Source organism: Gallus gallus, chromosome 13 (assembly GCF_016699485.2).
Source record: "Gallus gallus isolate bGalGal1 chromosome 13, bGalGal1.mat.broiler.GRCg7b, whole genome shotgun sequence".
NCBI classification, from domain to species: domain Eukaryota; kingdom Metazoa; phylum Chordata; class Aves; order Galliformes; family Phasianidae; genus Gallus; species Gallus gallus.
Window position 1 is genome coordinate 15,461,026 of NC_052544.1, and position 26,660 is coordinate 15,487,685.

The 26,660-nt window shown below is 42.9% G+C and overlaps 1 protein-coding gene and 1 long non-coding RNA gene across 4 annotated transcripts; one reads left to right on the forward strand and one right to left on the reverse strand.

Moving 5' to 3' along the window:
• Positions 1-148: 148 nt before the first annotated feature.
• Positions 149-26,394, reverse strand: UBE2B (ubiquitin conjugating enzyme E2 B). Of its 3 annotated transcripts, XM_040647244.2 has the most exons (7): positions 24,295-26,394; positions 21,702-21,847; positions 4,898-4,978; positions 4,127-4,152; positions 2,977-3,066; positions 1,500-1,588; positions 149-717 (listed from the first exon to the last, which is right to left on the reverse strand). In XM_040647244.2, exons 3-7 carry the CDS (start codon positions 4,921-4,923, stop codon positions 589-591), a joined length of 360 nt encoding a protein of 119 aa, XP_040503178.1. In that variant the 5' UTR covers positions 4,924-4,978; positions 21,702-21,847; positions 24,295-26,394; the 3' UTR covers positions 149-588. The 3 variants fall into 3 exon arrangements, with proteins under 3 accessions (XP_040503178.1, XP_015149580.1, XP_040503177.1); XM_015294094.4 differs by lacking the exons at positions 21,702-21,847; positions 24,295-26,394 and adding an exon at positions 7,959-8,081; XM_040647243.2 differs by lacking the exons at positions 21,702-21,847; positions 24,295-26,394 and adding an exon at positions 7,532-8,081.
• LOC112533436 lies at positions 8,216-8,982 on the forward strand. Its single transcript, XR_003077670.3, has 2 exons — positions 8,216-8,495; positions 8,629-8,982. It is a non-coding gene; the product is annotated as an uncharacterized LOC112533436 (long non-coding RNA).
• Positions 26,395-26,660: the final 266 nt, after the last annotated feature.

A 26,660-nucleotide genomic window follows, 5' to 3' on the forward strand; every position in this document is an offset into this window, starting at 1 on the left:
TGCAGCTGCAGAGATATCCACTGAGAAGACAGTTATATAAATGGATTAACTTTTCTGTTTTTAAAGTGCATGGTATAATTGGCGTGTAGCAGAGGGGAAAATGGACTCAAAATGAGCCTTTTGAAAGAGATACAGAATGAGAGGAGAGTGTCTTGCACTGAGGTTATGTATTTAACAGTTTTACATGAAATATTTATATATAAAAACTTTTTAAGTGCTTTTCTCCAATTTAAAAATCTAAAGAATTCAAAAATAAGGCATTCAATATTTGAAAAAGTACAGATTTACAAAATGTGTATATTCTGTCATGAAAATTCCACACCAACATTATACACTTGGAAAAAAAATACAAACAGGATATATTACAAATTTATGTAGCAATAACTTAGTTCATACCATGCAATAAGAAGTACGTTAATCAAGATACACAAGCTTTAAGGTTTCCTAAACTGGAGGGCTTAATTCTGTTTGCAAATGAGTTTTTATGCAAATTCTTAGAGCTGTGGCACTTGAAATTCTTGGTAGCCTTTCTATTGAGAGTTAAATTGTACATAATGATTATGAGGATGGAGAGTAACAAAGCAGCTGTTACGAATCATTCCAACTTTGTTCGACAATAGCTGAAACTCTTTTCTCATATTCACGTTTGTTCTCCTGATAAAGCTGTGCTGCCTGACTGTTTGCTGGACTGTTTGGATTAGGTTCATCAAGCAGAGACTGTAAAAAAGGGAAAAACAGAAAGTGAGACAAACCAACCACTTATAGAACAGCAAAAAACAATATCTTTCTTATCAAATGCTTCAGGAAGCAAACATGACATAGAAAAGCCCACTTAAAAAACAAAACACAATAAAACACGTTAAAGTGAAGATTAGGCACCCCTGCTGAACTTCCAGTTACACATTTTATGTACATTAGCACTGTATACATTTGTAGGCTCCTCATGTCCTTAGGAGCAGCTACACAGACATTTGTGCCAGTTTGCAGTATGACACCAACTGATTATTTGGCAGTTACACTACTAATGTCACGCAGGACTAAGGAGAGGCATAAGTCACTTCTACAAAACTTCACTGTAGAAATATAAAAACATCCATACAGGAGAAAAAAAACGTTTATTTTCAGTGTGCCATATAATTTCTATTTATTCCAAGTAAAGCAGATTTCAGCAGCACTGAAGACCAAGGCTTTGTGAAATGGTTTCAAGTGTTACATTACACAAATTTTACACCTGACTGCCCATCTTAACTAAAAACAGATAAAAAGGAAGCCAAACCTGTTTTCTTGTGAAAATTATCCAGTGGCAATTTTGTAGCTGAAAAATCAGTAATTACGTAGGTCAGCACTTGGTGTTTATTTGATCTAAAAAGCTATTGCTTAGCCTGCACGCATCTGAAGTTCCTTGACAGAAGTATCTGCCAGTTTTGTCACTGAGCTGTGTACTCTCCAAACCAGACTTGTAACAGCATACTTAACTGCTAAAATAGATTTAAAGTTACCTGAATTGAAGTTAAAATAGATGAGACATCGTATGTCGGACTCCACCGATTCTGAAGAATATCTAAACATATGCTACCATCCGCATAAACTGTGAACACAACAGACGTATCATTTACCATTTATCAGACTTATCTTACATTTTGTTCATTAAATACAGTTCAAGCATGAACTACTGTATCAATTTGGTCTGGGTTCAAAAAATGCTTTAGGACAGATCATAGCAGCTATGGCTGACTATCTTATATAATTTGATACCTGGTATTTTGAAGGAGATATATTACTGGAAGTAACAAAACACCTAAGAGGAAATGAAGGAAGATCCAAAAATTATGGCAATAGCACAGGAACCGGTAGACCTAGACTCAGCTTCTTGCTCCTCCTGCGTGCTTGGCCCAGATTCAAGTCGACGTAATGCCTCTCAGCAAGCAGAGAGACATTTGCTGCAGGCATGGAATGCACTGCGCCAGCCGAGGATCTCAGTCACCATGCAGTGCATGGGGAAACTCTGCACTGTGTTTTCACACACTAGGAAAGGCACTAAGGCAGACAATAGGAAATACTGTCTGCCTGAAATACTACTTCTGTCTGAATATAAGAGCCTGTTGGAAACTGAGATTTGTCATGCAAACTTCTCCATGCTGTTTTCCTAGCTTGTTCATCCCAGTAATGAAATATAATAAAACAAAATGGTCAGAATAGGCTTTCTTGTTATGTGACAGATAAATGGTTAGAGAGTATTGCCTAAGAATACTGTCTAAGCCACGGAACTGTAGTTAAAGCCAGCCTCTGTTCAAGGAGGGCTCAAGCTACAGGAACTGCTGAAAAGGGTTTACGCGTCAACTCTCGAATTGAATCTATAACCCTTTGTAACAGAGGGGACTGGGAAAGAAAGAGGCATGGTTTACGTCTTCTGCGTCCAACAACCGGATAAAAGCTATGGAGAGCTGGAGTGAGAAGCACAGCACTCCATGGCTGCCCTCCCACCGAGGTGGGGGCAGCCCCCTCCCCTCTGCTCTCTCCTAAGAGTGCACTTTCTCGCCTGCCTCCCGCTGCCAGCGCTGCTTAGCACAGGAAACCCCATGCAGGTCGGCTTGGTTGAGCTCTCACCTGACAGAAATAAGTAACATTTGGCACCATCAGTTCCCTGCTTGGATTCATGATGTGTCTACATAGACAGAAGTGCTCTTAAATGGAAGGGGGCAGGAATCTGAAGCAGGATTGCCCCTTTAGGCCAACTTAAGTGCAGCTGTAGCTGAAAACACTTACAGATTTTGCTGCCATATTGATTGGAAAGAGACAGATAGTTGCTACTACTTAACAGCACCACAACTCCTAGTTCTTCCATCAAGCAGTTACTGCCTGCAGCAGGTAGCAGTGCAGAGGGCAAACTGTTAAGCATTCTGGAGCTCTGCAGAATACATGACCACGCCATAATAGTTAGTAAGTATTATGGCTAAATAAAAATGATTTACTCACCATTTGGATGGAACATTTTTGATAAAAACCTAACAGTTGGAGGTTTGTTTGGATATTCTTCTGAAAATTCTATTACTAGTTTAAAAGTACCTGTCCAAACAAATATAAATACAATCAGATGACCACCAACAAAAAATGCCCCAGAAACAAACAAGGTAAGTTCATTCATGCAATCCATAATCAATATTTCTTCCTACCATTATGCAAACAAACCACATTAAGTCTGCTTTCTTTTCACATATTTTAAGTGATAATGGAACTATGAAACTAATACTTACTAATAGCAATAACAACAGCAGCAGCAGCACTAGGTCCAAGCATTGAGACTCACTGTATATACAGGGAAAGCAGCTACATCCAACATCAATCATCCCACTGCCTTCCTCCCTTCTTCTGTGACCAAACACGCCTGTTCTATGGACTTCAGTGACTTTAAGGTGTTTCATTAAGAAGGCCCTATGGTGCCAGCAAGCAAAAACTGGAATTCCATCATCAGCAATCTCAGTCTTTGGAGCTCACGACTGATTCACTGAAAACCTTTATTATGGATCAGTGAATAATTTACTGCACTCCTCCAACCCAACACAGAGAAAAACCCATCTGCTGCTGATTGCTGCAACAACGCTATAATTATTAAACTCATTATTCCTCATATGCCTAGGGGAGATTCATTACACATCAACTTTCATGTTTACGTACAGATTTGGTATTCCCCCCTCTCACTGAGTTCTATTTTCAGAACAATTCAAGATTTTTCACCTGCTCTTCGTTAGAAGAACAGAGATGAATCGAACGTGCTACAGAGATGAAACCAGAAAAGCATCTTGCTCAGCTATCTTGCTGAGCTCAGCTGCAGAGATGCGAAAACACATCTGGCAGCATTAGAATAACTTCCCCCACCAAAAGCTCAAACGTTCTGTGTTTGAGCTTGGAATAACAAGCCTTGGAATAAGCACTGCTTCATAACTATCAACCACAATGGTAAGACACTGCTTACACAGAAATACAGTATTTTCATAGCTAACTCGACCTTGATCCATCACTCTGTGCTTGTTTAGACTGTTCCAACCTACATAATATCAGAGCAGAATAACGTTAATACTGACAATATTCACAAGAATGACAGAGAACATAGAAGCGTGCTGCTTACCATCTTCAAAAGGGGTCCCTTCTGGCCTGAAAGGTTTAAAAAAATAAATTCCAGTTAAAAATGACCATTACTTCTCAACATTCATAATAAACATGTATATTATTCCTTATTCACCTCAAGACAGACATAGAGACAATCATATAGATATTTAGGGAAGTCTCCAAAGGCAACCTCTGGGAGCTCTGTCCCATTCAGCAGACTTTCCCATAGTCAGTCTGTTAGTGGAAATACCCACTTTATTATCATCCCAAGCAGTGCATGTGCCACGTTTCAGACTAGAGCTGAATTAACGAGCAGATTGTTAGTAAGCTGACTTCAGGTTTAAAAAAGGATACTACCAGAGTTCCTCTTCTGGAGGACACATAATGTAACTTCCTAGATAGAACCTGTACCTCATTCTACCAGGAATCAATCCAAACACCGCCAATGCATCTGGATTTGATGGCCAAGAACATGTGGTGCTCTTATGTGCCTTTAAAGAGCCAGCCTGCTTTTTCATAACCCAGCTCCCATAAAACCTATTCTATTTATTAAGCCACATGCAAACATCATTTAAAAAAAGACAACGAATATATATATATTTTTCCCTAGACATTCTTTATTACCCCTGAGAACAGATTTTCACTGTGATTGCACACTTGGTCGTTTCTGTAAATTTCCTGACTTTACATTCAGAAAGGGGAAAAAAAGGATGCTATAAAAAAAAAAAAGAACATTCCCCCACCTCCCTCTCCCCAAAAAAAGGACTTCATAGTGAGCATAAACTCTTACCCAAATATAACTGCATTCCACTGCATTATATTATTCTCAGATGGTGCACCACTGACACCCACAGGAGGGTCTTCTTGCAATCTAGAAATTACAAATATAGAACAGCAAGCCTTACATAAGTGAAATGCTTCCACCTGCAAGTCTGACTCAATAGTAACATCCACTTTTAAATCTCTTCTCATTCTAAATTACTGAACAAAGCGTTGCATGCAGATTAGCAGTATACCAAAAGACACCAAGGTTTGCTCCTGTATTACATCAACACACTATGATTCTATGATGATTCTATGACAGCCCAGTGGGTTGAGGCAGGTGTGCAAAGCACCATAAGTAATGATGTTTTAAAGCACCACAGGAAGCTGGGATGGATTCACAGTACCACCCAGATGGTTATGGAAGAGCAGAGCAAGTAACTGCTGCTGGCTGCCACAGTGAAACAGAGCAAAAGCCACCGCCAGAGACAGGAGCTGAGCACAGTGCAATGATACTTACAGGACAAACTTACTGGAACTAAGGGCAAAGAACTGTCTACTGAGCTTTTTCTGCATCCCTAAGTCTGTGCACGATGCAGCTAAATTTGGTATAAGCCTGCTTTGGCTGCTGAGCTGACTGCTTCAAAAGGGAAGAGGGAGCAAGGGGAAACCTTTGTACTGTTCCCTGATAGCAGTTCAACAAATGTAAATATTTGACTCTAAAGCAGTAGTGGAAGCATTTAAAATTCTTTGTAGTTCCCTAATCCTTGGACTAGGGAAAAGCACGCTGCTTACTGAAAGCTGAATAAACTCATGCCAGACAAATATACGCTCTAACTAATAACAGGACCCAGATTCCCTCCTCCTGCCCATTCTGTGTGTTTCTGCTAAAGGATCACGTATGACCCTGGAACTACAAAAAGCAGTAACCTCCCACACCACTGGGGACTGCCCAGGCAGATCCTTTCAGTGACAGCTCCCATCCACTGCACACACTTGAGTCATGCAAGAATAAAGAAAATGAAGTAAGTGCCTTCGCTTTGATGCAATTGTTCAGCGTTAACATGAGATTTGACCACACAGCAGAATAACGTTAAGAGCAAACCCTCACTGGAAGCCCTACAGACCGAGGGACAAACTCTAACTCAGTTTCAGCCCATTTGTGCAGACTGACTTAGGGCTGACCCAGGCACAGCGCCAGCAGCGATGCCTGCAAGTCCCCCCATGCCTGGATGTCCATCCCTGGCACAGCAAGTACAGCTGCTCATGTACACGGACACCAGCAATGACGCTGCCTGCAGAGCCAGGCTGGCAGCTGGGCTCTGCCTGCTTGCAATCCAGATCCCCTGCGGACTGTGTTTACATCCTTGCTCTGTGAGCACATGCAGTCCAGACAGCTTAATTTGAACAGCATAAACCACCTACTATTTTGGTCAGGGAGAGCAGGAATGTGTTTTCTTCCATGCCGGACTGCACGCTGCTAATAATGCCTGAGCACTCTGCCTGATAAACGTATCGGGAGGATGGCTTTGGGTTTTAGAGCAGTTTTAAAAGTTCACGTGCACCCTGCTGTCAAAAGGTCTAACGAACTACAGACAGGTTGTGGCAAGGGCTGCACACCAGGCTGGTCTGAACAGGGCCTGGAATTAGTAAGAATTAGGGAAAATATAATGTTTGTAAGCCCTTTTCTAACAATACTTACACACAGACAACGTTTATACATAACAGTACGTATATGCAGTAAAAATAACATTTCTCTGTTGGTTTAATTAGGTGATACAAGACACTGCTCCCTTTCCAATACTCCTGGCAATTATAAGATGCAAAAGGAGTTTATATTTAACCAAGTGAATCAGAGCTCACAGCACGGCCTGCTGTTTCAGAATGAGGTAAGAGCAACACAAGGCTGAACAAAAATATAACTGGGGGGGGGAAGGAGGAAGGGGAAGAAATGGACATGAGATAGCTACATGTTTTAGGGTACTGAAGTGGTCAAATATCTGATAAAGAAATGGGAGCGCGTTCCACGTTTCACTGTGCCTGCTCTTCAAAGTGTTCTCCACCTTCAATGTCAAGATTATCAAGCCAGTCCTTCCGAGATCACAAAACCACAAAGAAAGGTCTGATCGCTATCCAGAAACACGGCTCAGCCCGGAGCACATCGCTCAGCTCTGGGCGCCTGCGCAGCTACGAGATAAAGGAAGCCCGGCGCTCGGATCCCGGCGCTGCGGGTCACGGCGGGGGCGCTGCCCGCTCCCGTTCGGCTCCCATCGCTGCGGGGCGGCGTTGGGGTACGGCGCACACCGACTGCTCCCCGCTGCGCTTTCGGGTGCGGGTACGACAGCTCCGCTAAGGAGGGAGCCCCTACCCGAGCTGACTCATCTCAGGCCGAGGAGGAAGCGCACCGAGCCGTGACGTTTACAAAACATAACAACAAACCCTCACAGCACTTTTCCTCCGCTCCCAGTTATGACCGTATCCACACGCGAGACGGGAAATAAAGCACCCCGCAGCCCGCGGCTCGCTCGGTAACGCTCCGAACACGCGGCGAACGGCTGCTCCGGGGCACCCGGCTGTGTTACACAAGATTGCTCAGGATGGAAAAGCTCGGGCAGAACCGCATGCGCACAGAAACGTTAAAGGGCATTTCGGTTTTGCTTACATGCGGAGAACGAAGCGTCCGCTAATTGCCGCGCTCCATATTTAGAAGCCCCCCGCGAGCCCTCGTTCCGGACGCGGCCCGCGGGGCGCACAGCGGGGCCGCCACGCGCGGAGGGCGCCGTTCGGGCGCAGCGCGGCCACGGCCGGGAGGCGCGGCCCCAACTTTCACCTCAGGCGCCCCCGGCCGCCCCGGGGGGATGGGAGAGAACGGCCCCGAGCAGAACCGGCCCCGGGGAGCTCCGCCGGCCCGGCCCGCGCCGCACGGCGCTCCTTAAAGGGGGAAGGGCTCTGTCCCGCTGCCCGAAGCGCCTCAGATCCGCCGGGACCGCGGGAGGGTCGCCCGGAGGCGCCGGGGGAGGGGGGCGCGCGGAGGCTCCGGCGTCCCCCTCCCGCCCTCAGCACGGCCCCGGCCCCGCGCCGCCGCTCACCTCTTGAAGTCCCGCATCAGCCTGCGCCGCGCCGGGGTGGACATGATCGCGGCGGAGCACCGTCCCCCGGCCGCAGCACCGCCTCCCGCACAAACAACCCGCAATGGCGTCTCCCTCCGCGCCGGGCGGGGCCGGCCGACGTCGCGGAGGCGGGCGTGGAGGGAGGGAGGGAGCGCTCGGCTCGGCACGGCCCTCCGCTATTGGGGGTGTGTGGGGGCGGTCCGCCCCGCCCCTCCGTGCGGAGCGCTGCGCCGCCTGGGGAGGAACGCGGCGCCGGTAGCCCTGAGTGCGGCGTGGGAAGCGCCTCGCCCCGCGACGAGGACTCAGTGCTGCGCCGTGAGCTTCTGTTGACCTGGGGCGGTTTGTTTATTTCAGGTGACGGCCCGGGGCTCGCCCTAAGCAGCTTTTATCGGGGGATAAAGGGCAAACCTCGACGTGGGTCGGGCTGTCCCGCAGGATGGGAACGGCACGGACTGAAGCCGCTCCTCCTCAAGCCCTGACCCAGTTCTCACGCAGAGCCTTGGCAGCTCGCCGCAGGTCAGCGATTCCATGTGCCTCCGTGCCTTTCCTTCAGGTGTTTGTAAGAAAGCCATAACCAGCATGAGACTCATCCTGAAGTGAGAGAAATAAACACTGTGCTCATCCTTCTGCCTGTTTGTTTCACCCCCAGCTATCCACGTGTTTGAAAAGCATCGATCCTGAGTTACTTCTGGATTGGAATGCAGCTGATGCTGTGAGGGGACAAGTCTTCTAAAGAGGCCGAGGAATAAGAACTGCTCCTTCCCCAGTCCTTACAGCACTGCTCCCCACACTCGTGGGAAACAGCTCCTGCCGAGCGGTTCTCTCCTCTGCACTGCCCTCCTACCAACACACGTGCTGTGACTTTACATCCCACTGCCAGTCCTCCAGCTTTAATGCAGCTTCTATTTAGCTCTAGCTACTTCACAGGGGAGAAAGAGTGTTAAAAAAACCCAAAAAGTGCAAGCCGGGCCCTGTATAAATAATTAACATCGGTTTAACAGCATTCATGATTTTACTATTAATGTGCGCCTTGCTGCAGCTGCCCAGGCCCAGCAGTGAGAGCGCCCTGCTGGAGGGCAGCCCGAGTCATCCCCACGCCCTCCTGCTGGGCAGGTCACCACTGCCTGGAAATCCTCTGTCAGTCCATTCTGAAACCCCACATAGCTTCCAGCTGGCTCACAAACCTCTTCAGCAAAACCTCAACGAGAACAATTCCCCTCTGATAACACTGGGGAGAGCAAAAGAAACAAAAAGGTCACCACTTCCTTAAAATCATTTCTCTTCCACTGCTTTACTGGATGTGGGCACCAGCCAAGCCCTCACCAAACCCTCCCTCCCCTTTTCTTTTTCGGTTTCTTTGGAAGAAGCCTGCTGTGGGCCGCTCTGCAGCAGCTGGGAAGCTCAGCCACTGCTGTGCACAGGCATCAAGTGCTCACAGCAGAGGATGCTGATCCTCAGCCCCCTCCTGGGCAGCACAGCAGGCTTGGACACAGTCGTGCCCAACAAGACAGCCTCACAGGCTTTGGCATTATCTAACTCAGTTTTCTTTTCAGTCTCATCTGGTAGATAAACAGGTGTGGCTGCTGACTTCATCAAGAAATTGAAAGCTTTAATATTCCCCCCCTTCATTCCCCCCCCCCCCGAAGAACCAGCTGATTTCTGCTCACTGTGTGACATATAGGTTTGAAGATCCAGTTAACTATAACCCAGTCTACTTTTAAAAAACCTGGCTCAGACGATGGAGGCCCACCGCATCCATCCCAACGGCCGCAGGCGGCACCGCGCGGTGGGACAGCCCGCCCGCAGGGAGGCGCCGCTCCGAGGGAGCGCGGGATCACCCGACGCGCCCATGACGTCACAGGGGCGCGCCACCCGTTGCCATGGCAGCAGCGCGCGTTCCGCAGAGCCGGCCGTGCAGCCCGGCCCGCTGCTGGGGGCTGTGTGCTTTGCCTACAGCCTTCCTCCTTTCGACGTGGCACGTGTTTGTTTGTTTTTGCTTTTTCCCTTTTGTTAAACAAAAGGCAAATGGCTTGGAAATCAGAGCTGCATCACCAGCAAAGTATCTGGTGACTCATGGGCTGCTTTGTGCACAAAGCAGCCTGAACAATTTGTCTCTGAAATACTTCGCTGTCACATGAAAATGGGAATCTAAAGCAAATTTCCAATCTGGGGAGAAAGTTTGGATGCTGACAAAAACAGTCTGTGCTTAAAGCAAGTAGTGGAAGAACACGTGAATTTCTGCTGGTTACCACCGACCTGACTGCAGGGAGCTGCCGCTGTGCGCACTGCCATCCAGCAGCACTTCCCTGTGTGATCCTTCCCTGTGTGTGTTCCCCGGCTTTGCCAGGCAGCAGAGGGAAAGCAGGGCTGGCTGAAAGGCCACCTCTTGTTCTCTTTTATTCCAAAGGTCAGCCCTGCTGTCTGGGCTGCCTGCTGCCCTCACTGCCCCAGGTGGCCCTACTGTCAGCTGCGGGTGACGTCACTTCGCTTTGGCTCTCTTCCCAGGATTCTCAGTGCACATTGGCCACAAAAGGGGTGGTGTGTTTATTATACCAGTGCTGTGCCGTCCCCAAACAGATGAAGGATTATCTACAAATACTTCCTTGCAGAGAGAGATTTCAGCATTGTAAATCACAGAATCACACCGAATCACAGAACTGTAGGGGCTGGAAGGGACCTCTGGAGATCCACCAGTCCAACCCCTTAGAGCAGGGGTCCTGCAGGAGGTTGCATAGGAAAACACCCTGACAGGTTTGGAAACTCTCCAGAGAAGGAGATTCCACCACCCCTCTGGGCAGCTTGTGCCAGGGCACTGCCACCCTCGAAGTAAAGAAGTTCTTCCCCTTGTGATGGTACAGTGAGATCTCCCTTCCAAGTTCAGTGGGAACATTTGCACTTAGACATATTTCCATGATTTTTCTTCAAGAATTTTGCTTTGGACATGTACCATGTTGGAATTTCTCCTAGTCAGAGCAGCCATCTCTGATGTAATTGAACTTCTGCACTTTATGAAACCTAGAACCATAACCTGTCATCAGATTGCAGGCTTATCCATTCAGATCCATAGCTTTATGCTGTCTGTTCAGCCTATGTCCCCACTTTGCAATAACTTGATGCAGCATCTCCTCCTGAGCATTGCTCCAGGAGGAGTTACCTGAAGATGTGCAGGAGGTGTCTCTGCTCTAAAGGATGACTTTCATTCTGTTATGCTTAAATGGGCAGGGAGATATGGGATACAAGAAATGCATACATTCAGGAGCACCTGATTGAGATTTCATTGCTTGTACTAATGTTGTGAAACAGTGGAACGTGACCAGAAGAAGACAATACTTTAATTTTTCAAACACATTATTTTTTCTTATTAGTACAGCTGAACGTGTGAATGCTGTTTTGTAAAGTATTCTAATTAATCTACTAAATGGCATTTCCTACAAGAAATCCCATTCTGTTACAGCCCATAGCCTTAGCTCGTATGAGTAGTTCAGCCAGCTTAATTGGGAATGTCCACACACATGGCACATCAGAGATTGCTAATTAGAGGAGTTGGGATTTTCAGAAGAGCCTAAGAGATCCAGGAGCAGAAGTGCTAGTCCACTGTGTCATAAGCATTCCAGCCAGTTAATTGAAATTCACTGATGTTATAATTACCACATTCACTGAAATGCAGTTAGGGATGCTAATGGATCTAAAAAAATGGTTCTGTTCAGACACTGAATCTTGTTTCCCCTGATGTCAGTGGGAACGGAAATGGATTTTGGTTTTGCCATATCCATTAAGAAAAAATAAAAAATCCAATAGGCAATTTCCTGTCATAAAAAGATTTGAGAGAGAGCAGATGGGGGAAGATTAATGCAATTGTGATGCACTTTCTTTTTTTACCAGCTTGTTCTGTTTCATTTTTAAGAGCGTACCTAAAATGCACTCTTCCACATAGAAAGCTTATTCATTAGATCTTAAAATAAATTATAAAGATCTCATCTACAAATCCACAATGCTAGTGGTGATACCAGGCATCACTAACACCACAAAAACTTGAACAAAAAAAAAATACAAAGTACTTGTTTAGCACAGACCAGTGAAGCCTTCACTAGCAGGCTTTTCTGATGCACTTTCACTGGTCACAGCAAGGGCTGTTGCTTCAGAGAAGTGAAGGACCTCATTCATTCATGGGGAACAGGGGAAATCAAAGACTGGCAGCCAAGATCTCCTTCAGTGGCCAAATTGCAGCATTTGCAGAAAGGCTGCTGTGCTGCTCAGAGGGGAGGGCACTGCAGTATGATTCTGTTTGGTTCTCTTGTGCCCTTTAAAATCTCTGATATCCTAGTGAGAAATCTGTCTAAGCCTGTAAAGTCATTTCTCTTATTGATGTGTTGACTGAATCACAGATACATTTTCAGAAAGTGTCAAGTTGGAACAATTATGTTTTTTACTTGAAATGCAGCTTTGAATTGAACTGTATGAGAGAGAAAGACAGCCAATCCATTATACTATTTGGATTCCTCGGAAGTCTTTTTAACCCTTCGAATTCCTGCCACAAACATTTAGAGAACTTCCTGCAGGATTCATTTTATTTTGTCTTAGTTGTGTTTATTTGGGTTCCTTTTAGAAGAAATCACACACAGACAGCATGAAGGGGCATTACAAAGCGACTCACTGCAGAACTGTCTGCCATTATAAAGCTGTGGCAGCTGAAAACAAAAATGGAAATTGATGGACAGAGGATAGTCTTTCAGAATTATGACAAGATTTTTTTGGTATTAACAGAGGTATTAGCCCATCTATTTCAGCCATGTAATTTATTTGGCTAGGTTAGAAGAGTCTGTTCTTCATCTGGATGGTGAAGGCAGAAGAGCAGAGACTCTCAGAAGACGCTTCAGGTAATTCTACTTAAGCAAGAACTGAACACTTAAATCAGACGTTCTGAATAACTGAAGGATGAATGCCTTTGTTGGTATAGGGTTCCTACCCTTCTCACCTAGACTTTTTCATTTAATAAGCACAACTATAGAAACTTCAGTCTTTTCTTGTGCATCTGAAGCTTAAAAAGAAGCACAGCATAGACAAGTGCAATCTGGAAATAAAGATACTGGGTCTAGAGAGAAAGGGGCAGCCAAAAAAACCTTGAGTTGGTGTATCATTGCCACAGCTACTCTGAGAGTCCATTCATAACCCCATCTAACAAAGTAGAGGAGTATTTTGGGACAGTTTGCAGCCAGCAGACTGCTCCTAAAGGGAATATTTTCTTCAGCATAATTAGATAAAGCTCTAGGGCCCTTACCTACCCTAGAACTGGAAGCTAAAATAATAACTCACCTTCCATCAAGACCCTGTACCACTTCAGTAAGATGAGCCAAAAAAGAGTGAACTAGGTTACATAGCAATAGAATAAGATCCAGACATCCTAGATGATATTGAAGTAGGTGGAATGGCAAAAAAGAAAAAAAAAAAGAGAGAGAGAATTTAAGTAGAGAACAGAAACTGAACAGCACTAGGTGAAAATTCTTTATAGCCTAGTAATGTGCTCTTATGAAATCAACAGATGTAAGCTCATAACTACACACACATTTGTAAACGAGTGACTCCTATAGACTGCAAACCGATGTTGGTTTGTTTCTGTATGTGGTAACACACAGCACTGCTCATATTATGACATACAGTCTGTATACCTTCCTGACATTTTACTGGCTTACTGTGAACCTCACTGCCTCACTGCCTTGTGCTCAGCTAGCCAGCCAGCAGGTGTGGCTATAGAGCCTGGTCCTACCTCTGAAACAACCGGACGTCTTTCGGCTGCCAGTGAACAGATGAGGATGTAATCACTGTGACCATTTCTAAGAAGGATATGATAATACTGCAAGCTTACTTTCAGCATCAGAAACCCCAGGGCATGTTCAGAAGCCATAGTTGTAAACACGACTGCTACATATGTGGGAGCCCTTCATGCCTGTAATAACACTCAGTTAAAAAAACGAATCTCATAGAAATTTCCTGAACTGGAACAGCCAAATGGATTATTTTTAGTTCAGGTTTTAATGTCTTATCATTTTAAGGGAAACCAGTTGCCAGGTGAAAAATCTTACATACAGCTTGAACAGAAGTAATTCTCTTCTGTGCAAGACTTCAAACCTATTTTTACAGATAATAGCTCCACAGCTATTTCTGGTTTTTAGGTTTTCCAGCCACAGCATCATTAACAAAAGTAAAGCTAATGTACCAAAAAGTTAGGAGGAATATCTTAGCTAAAAACTATTTTCAGCATACTTTTACAGTGCTGAGAGAAAATACTAGTTAGTAATCCACCATTGCCCGTGAAACCCCTTTTCTTCTGAAAAATAATTGTAAGCTGTACCCTGCTGAGCAGGATGACAGACATGAAAGATTTAAAAATATTTATTAAGTATTATTTATTATTAAATATCTAGTATTTAAATATTCATTGTGTATTACCTACTTAGAATTCATGTAGTCTAATTCTGTATATGTTTATCCTGTATAATTAGAAGCCACTTGCTTTGGCTGTAGCCTTTTATCCTAACAACTAAACACGTTTCATCTGCGAGCGTTCTGCAACTTTATGTCAAAACTTTTTGTATTTGAGTTTTAAATACATTTTTCTTATCTTTTATGGCCTTATAACATAACAGTTATTTAAATTCAGTAATTGCAATACAAAATCTTGAAATACGAACAGAATTTTACATAACACTGAAATGGAACAAAAAATTCATACCATTAAAATTAGGGCACATCTTAATTTCTTCTTATTTAATCTTGCATTTTCTGTTACACTTAAATATAAGGACTGCGTGGCCCTTTTGGGTTTGCTCTCTGGCCTGTGACTTGCTGCCAGCCTGTCTGTGCAGGAGCGATGCCAACACTGTGGCAGGATTAATGAAGTGCTGACTGACAGAAACAAACAGTAGCAACTCTTTCTGTGAGTTATCTAAGATTCACTGTATCCAGCACACACACATGGGTGAGAAAAACCATATAGGCCCTCTGAAGAAAGCAGATTTACTATAGTTAAACCTTTAATGAGAACTTCCATGTGTAATAAACAGTTTAGAATGCTTCACAAATTTGTGTTTATTAAGTGTATATGCTACGTATAGCTATTCTTTATCAGCACTAAGCTGGTACATCACCATGTCTTGAGCTCAAATACTGGGACAATTGTAAGAGATTAAAGTGAGATTTAGATGCTAGGCTATTTTTAAAATCTCTTACTCTACTAATGCATATTCCTATATAATCCTAACTAAAAAATTATTTTGAGGGTTCAGAGTAAGTAGGGAAAGGGGGGCTTAATGTAACTAAATCCAGAAAAAGCCTTGATAAGCTACAGGTTTGAGTTGGAGCTGAGAAAATCAGATTTCATTCACTGCATCTCAGCTCGGAAGGTGGGAGAGAATTCTTGGAAGATCTCACAAAGAAAAGCAGTACCTCTGAGGCTCCAAGATAAGATGTGAAAGGTAGGCAGAGCTAGCCAATTCTCCAAGAACAAAAAATAAAATAGATTTTCTATAAATTGGCAAACGGACCTGACAGTAGCCTAGAAGACATCTGGATCATGCTCCTTCCTTGCTGTGCTGCTGGCTGAAGTGATTTGGGGTGAATGAAGTAATCTTATTGCTGAACACGCCAGATTCCTCATCTGTGAAATGGTATTGACTTCTGAAAGGCCTTCTGAGAGCTACTGATGGGAAATGCTAGCTAGGATAAGTATTAAAATGGGATGTTCTCCCCACAAAAGAATGATATTTGAATTCTTTTAGAACCACGCTGAAAAAGAAAGTTTTAAAATGGTAGATAGAGAGATGATAATCAAATGAGTTCTGCTGTTAAGTGCTTTGATACCAGGAAACTATGATTTGTCTGCGTGCTGAACACCTCTGCTGCCCTGCCCAATTAGCAAACATAACATCATTGAAATGGGGAATCATAATGCAAGCAGGAACCTCCTTACAAGAAGAAAACTGGAAAGAGAGGGAGGTAGTACTTTTACAAGTAATTGGAAATAACTACCCTGTACAGAAATACCTACTGGACTTACTGGTGCAGATGAAGGTACAACCAGATTGCAACATTACCAGCCATAGGCTACACAAGGGATGCTTGCAAATATAGACCAACCATGCAGCTCCAGCACTTTTGGTCTTTGTTATTAGTTCCTATGGTTTTTGTTTGCTTTTCTGCAGAAGAGAAAATATCAAAAACAGTATTGATTGCCTATAAATGATTGTTTAAAAACATGCCACGGTTGCTTAATTGCTGAGATATCTCTTCCAAGTGAAAAGACTGATTTTAAGAAACAGAGACTGAGTTAGACAAAGGGTACCTTACATCAACCATTATTCTGAAGTGCTGCAGATATCCTTCCATACTGTTTGTGGGGCAGTGCAATTCTGACAGTAAAAGCTGTACTTTGTAAAGCTCTGTTCAACAGCAGTCTCTAAACTTAATGTAACAGCTGTTGAAACAAAACAGTTATTTTCCTAGCATTTTGGACTCATTGATTAATTTTTTTTTTCTGTTCTTGTCACAGAAATCTTATGTAGACTGTGACAAGACAGAATTACATGGAATATACAAACATCCTCTCAAAATTCAGAACTTGAATCATCCCTTGAAATACTTGAATACAGCTGCTAATTATCTCATAGACTGTATTTCACTGCAGTTTGAAGAACATACGATGCCAAAGGAGAAAGCATTCAGTAACACCATATAGTCTTTAACTGTGTGAGTGCTTCTCAAAAACAGAAGCCTTTCTAAGGGGGGAAACATTATGATAATAATTTCAGTGCAGAAGCGAGAAACAGCCAATGTAGGGGACATTCCTCCATTAAGAGTTTATAGATGAAATATACATAAAGTTCACCTTTCCTGACAAAATGAAACTGGTCGGGAGGAAAGAGAGCAATTCTCCTTGTTTCATGCAGCAGGAGGTGCACCAAGTATCAGGCTCTCTGACAAAATCCACTGATGTTAAAATATTGTTCTGCTTTTGTTCTGAGATGGAATGCCTTGGGATCTCAAACTATGATCCACCCTATTCTTCATTTCCATACATTGTACCAAGAAGCTTCATTACGTTCAAGATAATGTTTCAGTATTCGAATGCTGAAAAATCGAAAAACTGTGATTTCAGCAAAAGATCAACGTGTGCATTTAACAAATGTATTATTATTTCACTAAGTCTTAGAAGCAAATGCAGCATTACTGAAGATGGAAACAATTTTGTTGATATCATTGAACACACGTAAGCCAGAATGAAACATAAATGTCCACATAATCCTCTGTGACCTCTCAATTATTCGCACACAGCACAACAGCAATTTCATAGGTTATAATGAAGAGAAGCGTAACTCAAACTTTCAATGGCACGTGTGCTTGTCCCTTTAACTTTCTTACTCAGTAATCAGTGAGATAGATTAATTTGCAGTGTATTTTAGCAGCAGTAAGAGCTGAAGCACAAATACCTTTGCCCACTGTGAGTCTGCATGTTCTTTGTGATGCTATTTTCCATCGTGATTGTATCTCTGCCATAGCGCCTCATTATCAGAGGAAAAGTCATTGCACGCAGAAGACAATGTATTGGATGCTAACCATGGCGGAGTTGTGTAGGATATGCTTTGTATCTAAAGCTGGAGCTGACTAGAACAAAGAAGGGCTAGTACAAAACAATTGCTGTAACTTCACACGGATTAAAAAACATTTCAGTAATAACTTTCAAGATCCTAAAAATGCAGCTTAGAGAAGTTTTACTCAAATAGTTATAACAGAGTGTAAATATTTTTTTAGATTTAGGACAGCCCAGCACTGCCCACTGCTGCTCAGCCTCTGCTCAGACTGTGTCCATCTTAACCACAGTAATTAAAAAAAAAAAAAAACAACAAAAAACTTCCTTGACTGAACTTGTGAAACTGGTTGCCATCCAGAGAGTAGCATCTTGCTTCCTGAAACTGGCAAAACATTCACTGATTTCTAGGAACATCAATGTTTGATTTGGATTATCTGCCTCAATTCTACCTTCCAAATCACATCAAACCCAACTTCATTTGTTAGACAATTCTTAATACCAGGCCAGCTAGCTTTTGCTTGTTAGTATCTACTCTTCTTTAAACGCATGCAATCGGGCCACAGTGTACCCCTTTGGTGTTACATAAAACCCACAGGTGTACTGTCATAAAGAGGTTCACTGTAGGGTGGCAATGGAAACATATTGGCATGAAGAAACGCCCTCTTTAACTGAGTTGGTCATATGATTGGTATTTGGCAGAGACTCACAGCATGACTCAGTGAAATCTTTTAACAGTGAAGCTTCTCATATAGTAAATATTCCCAAGCACTAGACTCTATAGTTTTATTTCACTGAAGCAAAATCCTATTATATTAAATTATAATGTGGAAACATTCTCTGTTTTAATTTAATGAATACAGCTCTTTAAGTCTTTGCCATCTGTTCCACCCTTTAATTACAAAAACAAAAAAGAACATTCACAATCTCATCACAGAAAGAAGACTAGAAGTGATTTGGATATACAGGTAAGTATTATACCCTGACTGCTAGCACCTGTTACATACATGGTTTCAGTTGATAGTAAAGCTAAGCTATGCTGGTATCATCCTGGTTTTAAATACATGCACTGGTAGTTTCAAATGAATAAGTGGTTATTCATTCCTTCACCTGAAAATCTTATTCTCCAGCACTGTGGCTTTCATTCTAGAGATAACTGCTTTTCAGGATAAGTGAATTAATCTTTGTGCTTGCAAGTCATTGAGCACTTACAGTCTTCTGGGGCAAAACACGGCACAGAAAAACAGTAAACAAAAGGCCATGTTACAGCTACTCATTGCCAGCAGGTGTTTGGTTTGTTGGGTTTTTTACTTTTAGTTTTTTTTTACATCATGGGCTCTCCTCTGTAAAAGGAATTTTTACATGTATTTCTTCTGGATGATCATGTAGAATGCATTTACATTTAAAACACATGAACAAAAGGCAAGCATTTGCATTCAGTGGTGCTGCCCAAAAGCTTGTTCATTTGTATCATTTACAGACATAAGAAAATAATAGGTTTGTTCACCTAGTAGTCACAGATTTCCTCTTAAGGATAACTTACACTTCAAAAAAAGTGCATTTCAGTTTAAGAAAAACAAAAACCAAACAATAAGCAAAACTGATCAACCAGCAAAATCTGTAATAGTTCCTGTAACACCTCACAGAAGTGGAAATGAGAACTGATACAAGAGACATCCCATCTCCTGACCCCCCAGCCCATAGTACCTCCTGCTATACTGGTTTCATAGTACAGAGTAAAAGCAAGAGTTATTTTCTGGAAAACAGAAGCGTATTAAATAGTCACATGAAACCAGAAGAACTTGTTGTGAAAGAAGTCAGTCCTATCTCAAGGCTACTGTAACATACACAACTTTATTGTGGAAATTCTTTCACTTGCTATATTACCTACACATGAATAATTCTTGTCCCATTTTAGTATGTTTGCCCGCTGCCTCCATTGGACATTGTAAAAAAAAAAAATCAGAACAGTAGTAGCTGAACCAATTAAGTTGCTTGGAATACCAGAAGTACAAATATGAAAGATCTTCCTTTGCAATAGATGCTATTTTTTAAGGGAAGTGTAGCTATACTGAGGATAGAGAGAGCCCTTCATGAAAAGGTATGTTGAGGGGCTACAGCTGGAAACAGCTGCAACACAGGATGGTAAGATACACACAGTTACACAGCTGGGAATAGCTTATATTATTACTTTGATGACCTGGATCTCTGTGTTTCACAGTAGCAAGCAAGGCTATTACTAGCTTCTGCTTTTGAACTTGAAACTGTCAGCTTTCGGATGCACTTACTGCCTATGAAGAAAATTCAGCTAGTTATTCATCTGACACAGCTCAAGAGCAGCATGAACTTGGGCAGTCTGGGCCTGTAAGCTTTCAGGATTTGTTGGCCTGGACTTCTACCAACTACATGTTTGCAGCACCTGTACAACAGACATGCAACAAAATGTACTGGATATGTGTACTTCAAGGTTAACAAAAGGAAAGTGCTATTTTGTTACTGAAGTACTCAACAGTTACCACCAATAGCATATTTATAAAAAAGAAAACTAGATGTTTGGTTACTAAGATTCCAGTTCCAGGTGAAATGAGAAAGGTTTGGCATTATCATCTACCAGTTTTACCAGAGATTAATGAGTCAATTCACAGCCAATTCTTGTTCTTCGGTTAATGAGAGAATTTTATTAAGGAAACTTGTAACAGTGTATTTTTTTTTACTGTCACTACACACCTCTTAAGAGAGAAAAGCTTCTCAAGTTAGAATGGTGTTTCCAAACCTTATGAGGTGCTGCAGGGGCCATTAAATCACATAGATTAAATAAGTAAAATGTATTACTCAAAGAGAAGAGATCAGGGTTTGCTGTTGCAGTTATCACTGGGAGAACTGGGAAGTCTGGTGCATATGAGGGAGATATCTTTTGTTCTCAGGATTGACCACTGCCCTTTACAGACTTTTTTTTTTTTTTTTTTAATCTTTCCCAAGTCATGGAAATTTGACAGAGATGATGAGGAAAGGTGGAGGAAGGTGGCCCAGCTCAAGGCTGCAAGGGTAAACAGTTTTAGTTAGGAAAACTGGAAACAGTATTTCATGCAAGAACATAGCATTAGTAATGAAGAAACTCAGGTTTATCAAGTGTAGCTCCATCCACCCGGGGATATTCTCTCTCCAGGTAATTTACCATTGTTATTTCATTTTGTATGTTTATATATTTACCATTATTGCACACACAAATATTTTGACTGGCAGTGAGATGGCATGACTAGGAGTTTCTGTTTGGGCAATACAGGATTAAGAAGAATGCTTATGCTAAGGACTGAAAGGTGCTGACAACACATGATTTTACAGTGCCAAACCTGACTCAGTCTGTGCACCTTTGTTTTCATGAATATTAAATGGGTTCTCAAACTTTCTTCAAAAAAGAAGATACATTCTATCTGGGCTTTGCATAACAGTAGTGCAGATAATTTCAGGTTACTGTAGTATGTTCTTCAGCCCAACCCTTAAAATAAGGCTTTTGGTGAGAACACAGTTATGTAAGGCTGTAACAAGATTTGGAATTATAATTATTATCCAACTTGTCACCTATTTTTAACATCTAAAATGGAAGGCACTGAAATTCTTAATGATAATATTCAAAGAGCGAAGCACAGCAGCAAATCTATCACAATGAAATCTGATTCAGTATTAGGTTAAAAATAAGGTCAGGTTATTATTTGTAACTAGCGATCACTAATAATACACTTGTTAACCCCAGTGAAACAATATCAGGGTCTAAGAATAAATGTTCCTATGCAGTGAATATAACACAGTTCTCCCTTGTCCTTTAGCACATACACAAATAGATTTCAAAAGAAATTTTCCCTCCTCTGTCTCTCTATTCAAAGCAAGTATTTAAAGCAGCAGCCAGGACACTGCACTGCTGAGAAGTGACACTGAGCTGAGTCGCAAGGCAGTAGTTTAGCAAGGCACCTTTTGCAGACTGTGTGTACCTGTTTTGTCATGCAAGACATCTGTGGTATCTTCAAAACAGCATTGGTATAGCATTAACATGCTTCTAGAAGTCATGGGTACAATTCTCCCCAGTTGAGTTCATGCTTCCTACACTACAACATGCTGGCAGTGCTACGAAGAAAACATATATTTACCTGGCAGGAAAGAGGGGGAGGAATAGCTCACATTTTCTTGCTCCAATCCTTTTTGCAGTTGTTATAGCTTAATTCTCTAGTGCTTGAGCCAGATGAAGGTCAGTAGGATAGTCACTGTAATGTAGCATTAACTGAAGAGTAAAAATCTGAGAGATGAAAAAAAGAAAAAAAGCATTGGTTATAATGCAAAGAATCTCCCTCATTCACTCAAATAAATAGGCTACAGAATGACTACACTGGGTAGGTGTTGCCTATCTTAAGTGTAACTGGAACTCCAGGACAAGAAAAAGAATCACAAGATAAAAGCAAGAGTCCTTTCTGCTGGCTGAACTGCATTGTGTACTTCCCCACTATCACAGCACTTCACAAGGGCACAGTCAGGCACTGGTGAAATATCTCAGAGAGTTCAAGCTCAACATTCTTAGATCTGCAAGTAGGGTACTCAGTTCTCCTGGATTTATAGGCATTTAATAGAATTGTAGCCTCACTCCAGAACAAAACAGAACAATCCTCATTACAGACCTGAAGGCTCCTGAGCCTCATTAGCTAGGTGCCTTCTTTTGGATTAGTTTCCACATTTTTCCTTAGGTTTATGCCCCAAGATGAGGAGAGAAAACGCATTCTGCAGAGGCCTTAGTCCTAATTCAGTTGTCACATTGTATGGGAGATCTCACCCAAACAAGCAGAGCAATCCTCTGCTACGATGTTGCAACTTGGGGAAAAAAAACAACACAAGCACCTCTTACAAGTCCTACATTTTTTGGGTTCCTAAAGCAAATCATTTAGAAGCCAGAGACAGCAGTTACTCCATAGTATCCTGGCACAAAAGCAAAGATATAACAATAAAAAGCTTGATTCACATCTCCATGACAACTGATTGCATGTATTAATAATGTGTTGTGTCCCTGAGTGCTTAAACATAGTTTATAGAAATAAAACACTCAAGACAAGGAGAGCTTTCCCAGACAAAGTACTTGTGATGCGAGTTGTGCTGACCTGAGCAGGACAGGAGCACCAGAAAGCCTCAAGTCCACTGGCAGAAACTTAGCATGGCACTTCACAGATGTTTACAGTATTGGTTTAAAAGGAAGGAATTTAAGCACGCCCCCAAGTATCTACTGAACTTGGCTCTAAATGTTTCTGTCATATTTAGCAGGTTAGCTAACTACTGTCCCCTCAGCGGGGCTGAAATCATGTCTATCTATCTGGCAATAACAGCAAAGTGTCTGTCCTGGAAGTGGTAGTGTTTGCAAAGTGCCCTAAAGATTTTAACACCTTATGATGACGCACAGCATTTTGAGCACTGAGGAAGAGCCCGGCTGTGTGCCCAAAGGCACGGTGAGGTGCACTCATCGGCAGGGGATGCGGCTTTAGCAGTGGAAATACGTTGCAAAGTGTCTAATTGTCCAGAACTTCTTCAGCTTTACAAAATACTTAAAATGTTCTATTTGTGAATGAGCAACCTTTCCGTAGGTCTTCTGACTATGAAGTATCTGTATTTATTGATTATTGCCCTTCACAGAAGCCATTTAATGGAAGTCTTAAATTTAAGGGTGGTATTAATATGTCAGTGATTTTGTCATTCACTACCTGGGCTCTGGAGTGAGTCAAACATAAAGAAGTTACATTTGCTCATGCTGACGTAACAAATATCTGACACAACTAGCTTTTTGTCTAGTTCTCATATTCTGCAATCATTCTGCTAAGAATCACAATGCTTATCTAACTGAAGGGGACCAATGAGACAAAGAACACACTGTATTTTGTCTCGGGAAGAGGCTGATGTCTGAGCACAAGATGTGTATTTCTGGCCTAATTTGGTCAGGAAAGTCCATTTGCCCCCAGAGGCAGATGATTTCTACAGTGAAGGATCAACTTCTACACTCTTTGCTGACAAAAACAAACACACACACACACACACACACACAAGAAATTAACCCTAAACTGTAATTCAGAGATACTACCTTTAGGTAATATAGCATAGTATTCTAATTCCGCATGTAGCGCTGAAACACCATAGCAACAGACACTTCAGATGTGCATTGGCAGATAATTTAGACCTAGTAAAATATTCACATAGAGATAAATATTAAAAGATCTCATTTACACGTTGCTTATTCTGTAATGGCCAGTGAAAACTATGTTCACTTAGTTGTATGATGCCTTGCAATATAAATCTGTGTAGTTTAAACACTGACTGTTGTCTTATACTGTGACGGAAACGTTGGTGCTACTGCAGTAACTGACAAAACAATTGCAATTGCTAAGATATGTATGAATTAATTTGAGATTTGTTTCAGGCTGTTACAGTATTAGTTTGCAGTATTATGGATGGCTTTGTGGAAAAATAAAAGTGAATACTCTACTAATCTGATGTGTGTAAGCACAGGTGCAGCCAGCTTCAGTAGTAAATCTCCCTAAAAAATGCCATAAACATGACACACTCGTCAGTGACTCAAGAGCCGAGACTGCACATGGCAGTACGGACAATCCTTGAATCGTCACAGCAGCCACACCCAGTAGATCTCCCTAGCTACAAACCACACACACACACACAGAGCAGCCTGGCACAAATACTAAGTATTATTCCTACCAGTTTACAGTTTAATCTTGCCACGTATCTGAAGGACTGCCAAACCCCCCAACTGATGCAATGTGGCAGGTATTCTTTCATTATTTCCCTTTCCTTTGAAGGTTCTGATAACTATCTGGGAGAGAAGAGAGAAGCAACCACAATTCACTGAGCTATTGATTATGACTCTCAAGAAGGCGGAAGAGATCTGACTTCTGATCTGAACGCAGTTTATAGGCTATCTGAGACAACACAAGGTTAAAGAATAGAGCTAGTTGTTTTAGATGGAACTCCAACTTTTTCCCTTCTATGTGAGCACTCAGATAACTGGATCCAAAATATTGCTGTGCCAAGTCCTGAATTCTCTTCTAGTCAGTGGCATAGCTTCAGCTGCAAGCAAGGAACGACAAACTCCCTACCCTTCAAGCAGTGCTTAGTTGATAGCTAAGAGCTGACTGCCTTTTCAACAAGAAAGGAATCTTTTCATAGCAGAGCACTCTAACACCAGGCTCCTGTGAACCTATGGCAGGTTTGGGAGCCACCACTTTTGCTTTAAAGACAGCAGCAATCACTATTGCAATCTGTAAGGAGCACTGCCTAGTTCACATTACATGTGTTTTCTCTGCACATATCAGATAAAACATCACAGGACTTTGGTTGCAGTTTCATAAGCAAGGAAGTTAAGATTTTCCTGCTGCTGAGAAGCCATTATTTCTCCTCTTTAGCTTTTTTTGATCACTCGCTTTTGCCGGCAACAGAAATGGCATGCTGCAGAAGCAGAACTGTGACCAGCAACAGCCCCAGGTGGCTGCCCACCAGCTGGGAATTCCTTGCTCTGGATCACCTCTGCAAGGTGCTGAAGCACTTATTTCTCTTGAGACTAAAACACAGAGTACTAAAATTGTAGGTTTGGATTCTTCAGAATATTGTGGAAAGTAAATTAAAAGAGCAGGAGTAATTAATGTTTTCTGTAGCCAGGGGTATAACTAACATTGACATCAGAAAGAATTCAGAACCTGAGTTTCACCAGGAATTCCACTATCTCTATGAAAACAAAAGCTAAATATGGTCTTTAAACATCTTACTATGCCAGAACAACAATTACTAGAGAAAATAAACTTTAACTTGGCCAGTTAAATAAGAGACAATGTTATTGCCTTACGTTCTTTCCATTTATTTGTTCAAGATTATTTGGGAGGTACAGAAGAAGCAGCACAACAAAGCAAATTCTTGCAACTTTTCAATAAATAACACTTCTACAGCTTTAAGGTACAAAACCACAAACATTTGAGGATGCAAACCTACGGAAAGGACGCCAAGGAAAAAAAATGGAATACCTAAAGAAAGGCATGCCAAAAAAATGCACATCTTATAGGGAGCGCATGACATGAAGGAACCGAGACTGATCAGCGGGAGCAAACATTCTTTCCCCTTTGCTCACTATTTAGTTTCTTTGCTTCAACAGCAGGCAAAGGATTTAACCCTTTCCACTCCCTGTCAGGCAAACCCTGCTGGAGACAGCTGACCCCTGCTAACCAGGGAGCCTTTGGTGAGTGGGTAATTCCAAAGGGGCGCATTGTGTCCAAATTCTGACCCACTGCACTGATTCCTTTGGCTGTTTTAACTGATCATTTCACATGCTCTGGAAGTTATTGGAGGGAAATGCCACACTGGCTAGCACCTCTGTTATTTAAGATGAAGACCACTAAAATACATGTTTTGTTACAGACCACAGATTCACATTTCTTTTGCTCCATTTCACCATACGTTACTTCTTACTAGTACCTTCTTTATGAAGCAGGCGCCTGCCTGCACTGAGGCAGATGAGGCCCACCAGCTTCCCACACACTGCTGACAGCTCACACTGCAATCAGTGCCCCCAGCTCCTCATCCCCAGGGGACCGCAATAACTGCGCTCTGCACGCACAGAAAACGGCAGGCCGCAGTCAATTACAAACACCCCTCTCCCTCTCCAAGACCTCAGGAGGCCAGGCGCCGTACCGAGCTACGCTCCCCAAGGAGGGCAGCCCCAGGCCCCGCTCCGTCACAGCTCTCCCACCTCCACAGAGCTGCGAGCGGAGCCGAGGCGCTGCCACCACAGAGACGCTCACAGCCGCACCCAGGACGGGCGGGAAAACCTCCTGACCCCCTGCTCCCCCTGCGCACGCGCAAAGCCCCCCTCCCAGCACGCAAACCCCGAGCCCCTCAGCTATTATGTGCCGCGCGAAGTTGCGCATGCGCAGCATCGAGTGCTGTCCTGCCGGTCAGGCCGGTCCTGCCCATAGCGCGCAGGCGCGGTCCCTCCCGGCTAATACGCACGCGCCGTCACCTCCCATGGCGGCTCCCTCCCCTCCCCGTAGTGTAGTCGGGGCTGTGACGTCAGCAGC